The sequence below is a fragment of the Atractosteus spatula genome, chromosome 9 (genome assembly GCF_055471065.1).
Source record: "Atractosteus spatula isolate fAtrSpa1 chromosome 9, fAtrSpa1.hap1, whole genome shotgun sequence".
Classification (NCBI taxonomy): Eukaryota; Metazoa; Chordata; class Actinopteri; order Semionotiformes; family Lepisosteidae; genus Atractosteus; species Atractosteus spatula.
In genome coordinates, this window is record NC_142714.1 from 25,071,851 (window position 1) to 25,085,114 (window position 13,264).

General features: G+C 41.4%; 1 protein-coding gene across 1 annotated transcript in view; it reads left to right on the forward strand.

Moving 5' to 3' along the window:
• rin3 (Ras and Rab interactor 3) overlaps nt 1-13,264 on the forward strand; it is a 54,301-nt gene that overhangs the window by 23,026 nt on the left and 18,011 nt on the right. Inside the window, exons 5-6 of the mRNA XM_088925679.1 lie at nt 10,853-10,925; nt 12,201-12,292. Coding sequence (XP_088781805.1) covers nt 10,853-10,925; nt 12,201-12,292 — 165 coding nt within the window. The remainder of the gene's footprint in view (nt 1-10,852; nt 10,926-12,200; nt 12,293-13,264) is intronic.

The window sequence follows — 13,264 nt, forward strand, 5'->3', positions numbered from 1 at the left end:
GAGGATCAGATCAGACGTGCCCTCAAAGGAGCTATAGTTCCTTTGTGCTGCCCCCCGGATAAGCTTTTTGTACCGGACAACTTGCGTTCTGCTGTCCTGCAATGGGGGCATGACTCCCGGTTTGCAGGCCATCCCGGGTGCAGACGCACTCTGGACCTACTCACCAGAGATTTCTGGTGGCCTTCCATGCGATCAGATGCTGCAGAGTACGTCCGAGCTTGCCCGGTCTGTGCCAGGATCAAGACTCCGCGTGTCAAGAAGACCGGTCTCCTTCACCCTCTTCCGATCCCACACCGCCCTTGGTCCCACAAGGCTGTGGACTTCATTACAGACCTTCCTAGCAGTCAAGGTCATACGGTAATCTTGGTGATCTCTGATCGTTTTTCCAAGGCATCCCATTTCGTCCCCCTCCCAGCATTGCCCACAGCCCAGGAAATGGCGTCACTGTTTGTGCAACAGGTATTTAGGATAAATGGGTTGCCCGACGAAGTGGTCTCAGACAGGGGACCTCAATTTGTCTCGGCCTTTTGGAAGGCGTTCTGCCAAGCTTTAGGGACCCATGTATCTCTGACTTCGGGTTATCATCCTGAGGCCAATGGTCAGGTGGAACGGACCAACCAAAGCCTCCTTACCTTTTTGAGAGGCTTCACCTCCAACTCGCAGGATGACTGGTCATCGCTACTTCCCTGGGCAGAGTATGCCCATAATTCTCTTACTTCCTCCTCCACAGGTCTCTCTCCCTTCCTCTGTTCTCTAGGTTATCAACCCACTCTCATTCCTGTCACCCCTCCGGACACGGCTGTGCCGTCGGTGCGTCAATATATTTCCAAGCTGCGGAGGACCTGGAGAATGGCGAGGACAGCTCTCACCAAGTCAACCCAGCGCCAGGCAAAATTCGCAAACCGACACCGCAGACCAGCCCCCCGTTTTCGCAGAGGAAAGTTTGTTTGGCTATCAACAAGGAACCTACCTCTACACCTGCCTTCCAAGAAGCCCGGGCCTAGGTATATCGGCCCCTTCAGGATACTCTCCCGGATCACCCCAGTTACCTTCCGTCTTGCACTTCCCCCCACCCTTAAAATCCACCCGTCTTTCCACGTTTCCCTCCTGAAACCCTTCTACCGCTCACCTCTTGCGGCTCCCCAACGTCGCCCGCCACCCCCGCGTCGCATTCTGGGGCACCAGGCATATACAGTCCACAAGATCCTCGACTCTAGATGGAACCGCGGTACCCTTCAGTATTTGGTTGACTGGGAGGGTTATGGCCCTGAAGAAAGATCTTGGGTTCCGGAGAAGGATATTTTGGACCCTACGCTAATCGGAGACTTCCACAGGGACTATCCCGATTGGCCGTCTCGGGCGTCGGGAGCCGCCCGTGAAGGGGGGGGTACTGTCACGACCACCAGGCTGTCAAGACCTACTCGTAAGCGAGCTAATCAGTCCCAGCAGCAGGTGATTATTAACAAACGCCGCCGCACGAGTTAAACCACCTGCTCACATTCCACCGTGCGGTGCGCAGTGCTACTTATACCATCTTCACCTGCTTCCCGCTGCTCGGTATTGAGTCTACTCCTTGAGAGCTCTACCTGGCGTTTTTTTCCCCCGTACCTCGTTTTTTCTGGTTATTGGACTCCCCTTCTGCCTTTTCGACTTTGCACCTCGCCTCTCGCCTCGGACTGTTTGCTACCGGAGATCTCCTTGGATTACGATTTGCCTTTCGCCTTTTGACCACGACCTTGCCTCTCGTTTTTGGATTGTTCGCCTGCCTCATCTATTACCCATGCCTGCGTCTGCACAGGATCCTTGTATCTTCCCACCAGGGATTCCTAACAGGTTGATTCCATGCTGAAAGGAAAAAGGAAAGAGACACAACATTTTGGCTGTACAGCCTTCTTCAGATGTGAGGAAGAGAGGAACACTAGCACATAAAGCATTACACACTGTACAAAAGACAGAGTAGTTAAGAAGGGGTGAAGAACAGGAAGCATATGGGCATGAAGCAGGTGAGAATGTGTGTCCAAACTCGGGGAGAACAGCTGAAGAGGTGTGAAAAGCCCAAATCAGCAAATGAATAGAGGATTTGAAGGAAATGAGTCTGTTGTTGAGAGAAGGGGGATGGAAGTTTCAGGATAATTTTTGGCAATAGGACTTCTGAGACCCCTCTGTGAGAACACAGACATAGAATCAGCAATATCGTGGCATAAGGTGTTTATTTCACCAAGATCAAGGTGAAATAAATGGTTTTGGAAGATCTTTGATCCTCACAGCTCTAACATGTTCCCTGAATGGTCTGCCAGTCTTCTTCCTGTCTCATCAATGTAAACGGCTGGGCATTTTCTGCAGGAGATTAAGTAAATGCGGTTGTTGGAATTACATGATGTCATCTGGGTGACCCAGAATTATCCACACATCTGTGTTGTATTAGATTTGCAGGTGATGAAGTGGGTTTGGTTGCAGTGGTAAGTGCCTGGTGTGGATGGGTGATCTGGGAACTTAAGGGAGCTGTGAAAAAGTACAGTAGGTTGTGCAGATTATTGGTCAGCAATATGAGATAATGGGGTAGTCGGGAAAAAAGAGTATCAAGGAAGGGGTCATCCTGTAAAACAGGGAAGTTGTCTTTAATGGTTCTGGGAATAGAAAGGGTGTTAGGGTGGTAAGCAACACCAATGGAATGCGGGTATGAGTCCAGGATTTCCTTTGAGGGTTGATGATACAAGGGCTGTTTTTGGCTCAAGAGAAATGTGCAGGGAATCTTCTGTTAATGAAAAAAGAGTGATTTTGAGGACTTAGTCATGGAAATCTTTGTCATCACTGTATAATCGTTGAACCCAAGGAACAGGGAGATAGGGACTGTTTAGGGTGGAAGGAGCTTTATAGGAGCTACTGTTTGTGAGTCAGTGGGTTTGCAATAGACAGTAGTTGAGAGTCGTGGATGGTTAATGGAAAGGTTTATGTCTAAAAATGGAAGAGTAGTGGAAGATATATTAACATTATACTTGAGGGATGGGTGGAAGTTGATGAGAATATGCAGGGAATACTCTAGTTGATCATTAGAGCATGTGGTACCGCCTAAACAGTCATAGCCTATAAAGGTCAGGAATGAAATTGGTATAGGAAGCAAAGAAGCATTCTTCTACACAGCCGACAAAAATATTTGCTTAACTGGGTCCCATGCTGGTGAGAACCAATTCTGCAAGACATACAAGAGTATGGGTTGATAGATAAAACACCGTGGGTTTGTCCAGAATGTGCTTGAGGACTGTAAAACTGTCATTGTGGGGAATGACAGTGTACAATGATGTGATGGTCATGGTGAAAATGAAACATTCATGGCCCTGAAAATGGAAACAGTCAAAAACCACATTTCATTAAAACAAATTGCAATGTGATTCACATAACAAAGGCTAAAAAGACAGATCTTAGTAAAAAAATCTAATTTGAAACACTTGTCTGAGATAATCAGGGAGGTATAGATGGAGAAGCACTAGTATGTAGTTTGGTTCTTGGGACCTGCAGTAGATTGAATTGACCTTATCTTAAAGATAAGATAAGATATAAGTTTGATAAAAAAGGTCAGTGTGGTAAAGTGGAACATTGTGTTTTAGATCCTTTAAAATCCACTCTCTGGGGGACAGGGAGCAAATGGAGCATTGGTAGAATAGGGGTGATATGGTCTGACTTCCTTGATCTGGTGAGCACCCTGGCAGCACTGTTCTGGATAAGTTGTAATTTAATTTATGTGATTGAGGGAAAACCACAAAGGAGAGTGTTACAATAGTCCAGGTCCAGACATTAAAAATAATTAACTTTTTAATGTCTTCAAAATTGAGAAAAGACCTTTGCCAGGAGATATTTTTCAAATGGAAATATGAAGACTTACAGATGTTTTCTTATATGATCTGAAAAATTGAGGGAAGCATCGAACTTCACACCCAAATTACTGGCCACTGAAGATAACATTTCCATTAATGATAGATGTTCAGTTACTAGTGATGGTGATTTGATGAGGAACAAGATGGGCCCAGATCCTGACCTGATACTGGCACAACTGGAGACAATAAATCACTGGTGACATCTCTGATCTTGTTTTCCCCATAGAGATAAACTGCTCCTTGTTGGAAAGAGGAATTATATTAAAGTCTATTACAGTCCAGTCAGATATAGTCCCTCATTCCCTGCAGAAGAATGTTGTGGTCCACAGTGTCAAAAGCAGCTGAGAGACAAAGCAGAACAAGGATGGATGGAGACCATTTGCAACAGCCATTTTTAGAACTCAAAGGAAACTGTAGATGAGTAGCTACTGCCTTGTCAAGAACCTTTGAGATGAAGGGGATGTTGGAGATAAGAACTGGAGAGTACGTTAGGGTAAAGGTTAGATTCATTAATCAAAGCTGAGATTAACTGAATCGGAATAAGTAAGCAGGCTTTGAACAGAGGCATAGGAATAGGATCCAAGGAACATGTAGATGTACTCATCCTAGAAACAAAGGTCAAAAGAGCAACAGAAGAGACCCTGTTAAAGCTTGCAAAGAGCAGGTAAGGTGAGGAAGTGGCTGGAAGAGATACTGTACAGATTGAACCAGCTGTAATTTTGCCAGATAATGGAAACTATATCCTTAAAGAGGTTAAGAAAACAGTTGCACTTTTCTGTGGTTTCAGTGGTTGCTGTAGAGGGTACTGTGGGGATAGGATTGAGAAGCTGGTTTAGTTTAAATAGCCCAGGGAAATCCCTTACTGTATCTTCATCAATTAGTGATACAAAATATTTACTGCAAGTTGCTTTCAAAATTGCAACATAGTGGAACTGCTGGTCCTTAAGGGCAAACAAATGAACAGTTAGGCCTGATTTCCCCCACAGGCGCTGGAGTAGAAACATCATATTGTTGCAGTATGATTTTTGTTGCTTTTTAGGCTTTTGTTGCTTTAAGAACAGTAATCAGTGCATATCCTGTGCTCACAGTTAATGTCTTGCATTAACTCAATACTTTTCTCTTCTGCCCTTTTACACATAGAGGTTCCTGAGATTCTTTTGCTCTAGAACGTATTGTAACGCTCCCGGGGCTCGGTGATGGAAAGAAACAGGCTGGAGGCTCTGGCACGGGTTGGCAGGACATTTATCAAAGACGCTGAGGGGGGTTACACACATACTGTAGGGAAAGGGGAGATACAGCACTGCACCACACCTACACAGACACAAGAGGGAAGATGGCGTCTCCAGCCCTCGTCCCACTATATACGGGCGGGTAGCCCCACCCCTCAGCTGCCGTTCCCAGCCTGCCTTGCGTGCACATAGCTACAGCGCCCCACGTGGGCACTACATTATTTTAAATGAATTTGAATGACATTAGGAAGAAGTGAGTGGATTCTGCATGTTTGAAGATGGTAGAAATTGAGTTAAAAGTATGTTTTGCTGTTATGTCTGTGCTCTGTGGTTATATTGCTTCATATTAGACATTAAACTTTCAACTTTTAAAATGGCTTCATTTTTCTCTGGAGCAAATAAAGAAGAAAACATTTGGAATATTGCATAAATGGCAATAATGCCAGTATTAAAACATTATAGTATCCAAGATGTTGCTTTCATTTTTATTGCATTGCTCGTTAATTCAGCCCAGGGTTAGCCTCTTGGGTATTTGATTTCATAATGTCAAAACAAACAGATGTGTGGGGATTTCCTCTTTGGTGTTATGTAATTTAGTCTTGCAGTATGCTTTTCAGTCTTGCAATGTACTAACTCTTATAAACAATTTCACCTAGAAGACATTTTATGTTAGAATTGGATTCATAGGACTATACATCATTATTTACAGTTCAAGAAAAATTAATGCATGAAACATAAAAACTGTATTTGTTTAAATCAGAACTTGCTCATCTTATCTGATACAAATGTAATACAAAAAGATTAACAAAAACACAATCATAACCAGACATTTAAATTTATATATACACAAGCATTTACTGTACATTAAGAATTTTTTTATTCATCTGATCATTGTTATCTTTCCTCATAGATTAAGGAAAACCCATAGGTTTTAATGAGATTTAGGAGGATGGGAAGTCTAGTTTACTAACCTTACTAGTTTACTACTAAAAGGTAGTATTTCAAAACCTATTCCATCAGCTGATAGTCAAAGCATCAATAATATGTGAATGTCGACTAAAAAAGAGCATCTCTAAAGAATGTGAAGTTTGTGATATACAGATAGCTCTCTCCATGAAACCTTTGACACCTTGATCTGAAATCATTTCTTTTTTATGTGAGAGGATACGTAAAACTAGGGAGTTCCTGACTATAGTAGTTTCCACATTAATTCTGTTTCACCTAACACATTTCAGAGTGCACTCAGGAATGTGGCTGCCCATTTGTAGAAAGTGAACATTAAAAAGAGAATCTCTAAAAGAGTTTTAGAAACAGGACATGAGTTTCCACTGTTTAAAATATAACTCAGCATAAAAGACCCAGTCAAGAATTATTACCCAGAACCACTATACAGTATGCTGTACATATTTTATACAAAGGCCATGTACTCTGACTGTAGATAAAGTTTTTTTTTCAATTAAAAAATTAGGAAAAGTATGTTATAGTTTTTCATACACAAGGAAATAATAGTATATTTTAAACAATTTTAAACATTATGTACAATACTGTATTTACATTTGTCAGTTTTAGCCCTTGAATGGAAGTGCAGAGAAGGATCTCAGAGCCAGAGCAGACACTGTTGCAGTTGCTTCTACCAGTATTGCTTTCTAACAATGTAATTACATCTGTATCTGACAGTCTCATTCAGAAAAGATGAAGGGAGTTCTTTATTTTTCAAAAAATTAAAAAAAAAAATTGGGGCAGGGGTGTAGTGCACTGCGGCACTACTCTTCTGTCTTTCATTTTCTTTCTAAAAATAAAGTGGAAGCTTCAGTCAAAGGGGTCGACCATTCACAGATAGTTCCTATGGTAACGTAACAGGAAATACAAAATATGATAACCACTGACTCGGCTAAAGATGAATGCATTTCCTTCAGTGGAAAATAGAAATTTGATTTCTTTAAAAATATGCATTAGCCCTCCTGTTTCCATTAATAGTCTCTCCATAGAGAATGAGAGGAGTCATTTGTAAGCATGCTTTAAACTTAAGCCACAGCAGGTTGCCTAAAGAGGACTAGCTGCTCAGTTGTGAGTTGTTATTATTATTACCAACCAGAATACTGGTATGATCAACAATAACAAAATAAAAAATAGAGAAAATTTTAGTTTGGGGCTCAGTAAACATGGAAAGTCATTTTTGACAAAAGAAAATATGTTATTTAAAGATTAAGAGACTAATAATTTACCAATGTTTTGCAGCACCATGTTCAATGAACCTCCCCAAAAATGTGGTTTTGTGGAATGGTACTTCACAGTTTTCATGCTGTTGCTTTCTGATTATCTTCAATATTGCATTGAAGGATTATAATAATAATAAATAAAAAATAACAATAATGTGCGCCAAAGCGAAGAAAGGTTCACCTTCCAAGTCCACTAGTTACCACCAGAGGGCCCCTGAGACAAGAAAACTAGCCATCTCGCTCTTCCCTGGCATCCATGTGAATATATCTCGGCACTAACACCCTAATTCAGAGGGCTATATAAAAAGGCTAACAAGGTGTGCCACAACCAGGACAAGAGTCCTTAGCTCTGGTGCACCCTTTTGCTACACCAGAGAAAGTAAATCTTTTACAGAGCTATAACACTCGCCCTTAACTAGATAATAAAAAGCCTACAATGGAGTGATGTCACACCACTGATATATTTCCTTGAGAGATATTAGACACGAAGCCAGTGAAGAGCACGACCTAAAAATCCAAGCAATGTCACACTTTGGTGCCCAACGTTGGGCTGCATTTGTTTTGAAGTCACAGTGGTAGACTGATTGAGTCTACTTGATATGAAATGGTCCAAACCCTCACTCCGTCTGTGACTGCTAAGTGGGAGGCTAATGACTTCTGTAACACCAAGTTCAACTCCGCAGGCACAGCCAGCCACATTCCAGGTGGCGGCCTCAGCACAGACTCGCTACCTACAGTAGCAGGTCACTGCTAAGTAAGATCTATGCTGCAAAATGAGGGAGAAAATCACAACACCGTGTCTGGAATCTGATCCCACAGCACAGGTCCAAGTCTAGCCTAGTCATGTTTTACAAAAAATGACTCCTGAAAATGACATGGAAGCATACCATACCTCAGAATATTTAACAGGACCATCAAACACCTACAGGGGAATCCAAGCCTTTGTTGGAGTATTGTAGCTCCATTTCTCTGTGGCAAATTCCAAAAAGACTTACTACAGCCTGGACAACACTGCCACCTCAGATTACAAGCATCTCAAAGAGGAGATTCTAGCATGTGAAAGAGTCACTGTATGGGTCCAGACACAATGCTTTCAGGAGTGGTGTTATGATCCCCGCATCTCCACTTGCTCCAAAATGTTTGATCTCATTTACATAGATTGAAAGTGGCTGGAACTGCTCACATTAACCCTGAGCTAAACAGTAGAGCAAAGTCCTTAACATATACTTACAACACTTGCTCCCTGAAGCGCAACAAACTGTCACACAAACTGACCTTCCGACTGTCGGCGATTTCATGGTCACTTTGGAGAGACACCTCTCTGCAGCCAACATCGCCAAGAATCCAAAGGGTGCCTCTATTTTGTGTCAGGAACTGTGCAATGAAGGGAGAGCAGAGCAGAGCAGAGGAGAGCAGAGATGAGAAGCAGCCGAAGGGTCCAGTTGAAATCAAGGATGTCCATTTCTTTCCTGGGTTGGACCTAAAAAGAATCTCAGTGACCAGAATGGCACTGATGGTCACTGAAGACATGACAATGGACTGTAACATCATCCAGTCCTTCCTGAAGGACCAGCAAATGACGCAAGCAGATTGTCACCTACAGATTGTCCTCCAAAATGCTCCATTCCTGGAATCGATACTCCTGAATAGACACTCAGCATAAACCCTAGTTGACTCAGGGAGTGCCCTATGTCTGGTGTCCCCAGAGGTGATGAAACCCACTCACTGAGGATAGCTGATGTCTTACCATTCACTGCATTCATGGGGGACAAAAGTGTGAACCTCCTGTCCTCCTGAATCTCTGCTTCTTGATCTGAGGAGCCATTGCTCTGGGGCCACCATATCCCCTTATTCTCAGGAAAGATTTTCCCTGATTCAAACAATTTGTCACCTCACAAGTCAATAAAAACTACATCTCCTCAGGGAAACTGGAAACAGCTGTTGTTCCAGAAATAAAACCTAAAAAGGTCATCTGTGCCTTAAGTAAACACGGAGGAAAAGGGGTAGTGACACAGACACACACTAATATTGAAGGCTCTTCCTCAATTCCTGTGTGTTTCATGGAGAGCAAGCTGGGGTCTGCGAAAAGACAAATTCCTAATGCAAGAAATTGTATATGGCTAATAAAGTGATCTTATCTTATCTTAATTGTCAATTACACCTCACAATACCTGGAAGCCATACCCCACTGTAGGGCCATCAGAAGTATAATTGAGAGAGAGATAAAATTAGAGTCAGACTGCCTAAAGAGATCCTTACTGACCAGGGAACTCCCTTTACCTCACACCTCATGCAGGAGGTTGTAGGTCTTCTTAGACTCAAATTTTTAAGAACATCTGTATACAGTATCACTCCCAAACCGATGGCCTAGTAAAGAATTTCAACCAAACCCTAAAGCCCTATGCCAATGCTACATTGGAGTGGCTTAAAAATAAGGTTGGTATCCTTCAGTGTTTTTCCAGTGTTCAGATAAAAGACTTGGAAACTTCTATCCAGAAGCGATATGGGAATTCCAATGATCTTGAGCAGATCTGCCAAGAAGAATTGACAACAATTATAACAAATTGGTATGCGAAGTTGTGCAACAAGTCATGGAGCAGAAATTGCTTCTTCTAAATATCAAGTTCACAGGTCTGAATTCTTAGTTTTAATCTACTGCCGTAATCATATACTTTAAGGTACTAAAGGAGTCATCAATATGTTCTGTATTTCACTATATTTTAATTTGGAAAGTACTGCATATCCCATCCCATTCTGTGTAACTCTCTGACTCTGCCAAGGCTGTTGGTTGTAATGCCCACACTGTGACATGGCACACTGATGTGGCATCAGAATTACTGTAACTCCTGAGAAAATTTATCAGAGGATTAAGGAGGAAATGAGACTGGGGGAGTTAAGTAGCGTTATATGTAACTTCGCCTCTGTCTGCTTTGAAGTTTTTCACGGGTTGCTTTTTACTGGAAAGTTAGCTGAGCGTAAACAATTATATAAAATAGAAGTGTAAAATAAAATCTATCATAAATCGAAGTTTTCATGCTGCACTATAAAAGTCTGATTTACCAAAACAGCACAGAGAGACTCTCATGGTTTTAATCTCTAAACAGTACTAGTACTAGTCTCTCCTTTGCAAATCCCTAATTTGGGAGCCAGTGCTCTGTGCACTCTGAGGTTTGTTCCCAACCAACACTGAGATGGAAGGGAATGATTCATTTTCCCTTTCGATCTGCATCTGTGTTGACTCAAGTATGTTCTAAGACAGTCTTATAGCAGATTGTTGCAGTTAGATTCTTTGTGATAAAGAATTAAATTATAGTCCAGATAGGAACTACACTGTTGTGGTGTTAAGCACCGCTGCTACTGTAACTCTCTGCAGGCCCCTGGGTTTGTTTCTGACCTTGAAAGCTTATTTGTGTGATGTTTACATGGGTTTTTAATGGATAAACCAGGCTCTTCCACACCTCAAAGAGAATAGGTTTGATTAACTGCTTTCTTATTGTCTCTGCTCTAAACTTACATCTCTCACTTTTCCCAGTGCTCTACCTTGAGGGCTCAGTACTGGTCTTTGACGATATCTTCAAACTCATCGCTTTCTACTGCGTCAGCAGGTAAGAGCGTCCGAATTGGATTGAGTTTCTGTTACCAACACCAAGGCTGGCTGTTTTCCTTCTTATTTCTTTGCACATCTCCATTATGTTCAAATCCCTGCATCACTCACTGAGTGATGTATAATCTTGTAGATGTGTAGTTTCACAGGTTATATTCATTTTTTAGTCATTCTGTTGAGAGCAAATAAAGTTCCCGGTGTTTACCTCTTACAGCCTGACCTACACATGTACAGTACATGACATCACTATTAGTAGTAGAATTTTGATGATTATTAACATCAACATGTCATTTAACTGGTCTGCTTAAATTACTTTAAGATATGAGCACCTCCTAAGGCACAACAGACATAAAAATAATATACAATATATCTACATTTTTAACACTGCACTGTTCTCAGGCTGAGAAATTAAATTTATGTTCAATCTGCTCTGTCTCTTTAACAGTTTTAAAAAGTCCTTTAAAAAGGGCAGAGTTTTCATCTGTATCAAAAATCTTAGTAATGTGTCTGTTTCCGAAAACAGTGAGCTCCATGTCGCCTTTTTCATTTCAGACTTTAAATGTTTTACCACGATGACATTCAAACTACAGTTTCATTCATGTGTTCTTTGCAGCTCCTGAGTAGAGCTTCAAAACTCTGAGCATTTTTGTTCTATTACAAAAGTTAACAGAAACTAAAGTACAGGTGCTAATTTGCTGAGTGACTGATTGAATGCCCCGCTTCTTATTGGGGTTTCAATAGGTTTAATATACAGGTGTTGCTGATTTTCACACTTACCAAGGTGATTAGATACAACACTATTCAGAATATCAGTTTATGTGACGTTCAGTGCTGAGCTTTATCTTTAAATGCATCAAGTACACAATAGCTGGCTGCACACTTCCTGTGTGTTGATCTGTTTTCTGTTTGCCTGACATATTACTTTCTTTAAAGTTCATGATGTGTTATGTGATAAAGCATTCCTCTCAATATTGCAACAGCTCAGCAAAATAAAAACAAGCAGGAACTATCAATTTTCAATTTGAATTGTTAAATGTTCTTGTCTATACTGACACCTGCTGGTTTATGTCAAAATCACAGTTAGCTAGGAATCAGTGGAGGAGGTATTCCCACATTAAATTAGCAAGGTGTACAAACATTTGAAGCTCACACTGCAAAAAACATGAACCATGAGAACTGTAGGTACAGAACTTATATTAGTGATATGCTTTTTTAGCACACTTAATACCCAAGTACTGTTACATCCTGTAATTTTTGGTTTTGTTCTTTTTTTAAGAGATGTGCTTCCTTTTACTTTAAAGTTGCCCCAGGTTATAATTGAGGCAACAAAATATGAAGACATGGAGACAATTTCAAACCTGGGTTCAGGTGAGACTGATAGTATTTCTTTTTTTCCAATTTGAAATTCGTGTCTTCACCAACTTGGAACAAGGTCCAGAGAGTTCAATAAACCCCATTCGCTTTTCAAAAAGTATGAAATCTTAGTCAGGTACTGTATGTACACTAAAACACAATGTCATGCTTCTACAGCTAAAAAGTCTTTTGAGAGGGGGGATAGAAAAAGTCCATTGGTAAATGGCCCACCAGATTTGTAGGGGTAACGTAGAGTTACATTATTGTTTTTACTTTATACCAGCAGCTATATCACCCTGCAACTCACAACTGGCAAGCCACTGGCAAATTTCCCATTGGCCTTTACTAATCATGGTCTCCCAATAATCCCCATCTTTGAACTGGCTTCATCACTCTGTTCTCCTCCTTACTAATAGCTGATGTGTGGTGAGCTTACGTGTGCACTACGGCTGCTGTTGTATCATCCAGGTGGAAGTTGTACATTGATGGTGGTGGAGTCCCCATTACCTGTAAAGCGCTTTGTGGGGACTGTCCAAAAAAGCACTATACAAGTGTGAAGAATGATTAATTATTACTACTTCTTAGGCTGTGTGGCTGGTCAGCTGAAGAGAGAGATGTAACAGCTGACCTGCCCCTAGAGGCCACTATACACTCCTAAAGGACAGTAAGAATTAATTAGGTCATTATTAGTTGATTGGTAAAGAGTTTAGGAATTCAAATTTTCATCAAGGGTGTGCACAGTGTTAGTACTGTTGGGTGTTGTTTCTTTATTTTTGTTTGTTGTTATTGATGTGAAAAGGGCATCAAATAAAGTATCCTGGATTATTGTGAGATTTTGTGTGTGTAGAGCATTGAGACCACCCATCTCAGGGTAGGATGTCTCAGGCTATTTTACAGGGGTATTATAAAATGCCTTCAACACAGTGCTTATGAACAAGTCACTCAGAGTAATGCAGAGATCTCCAACCCTAGTCCTGGCCAATCCGT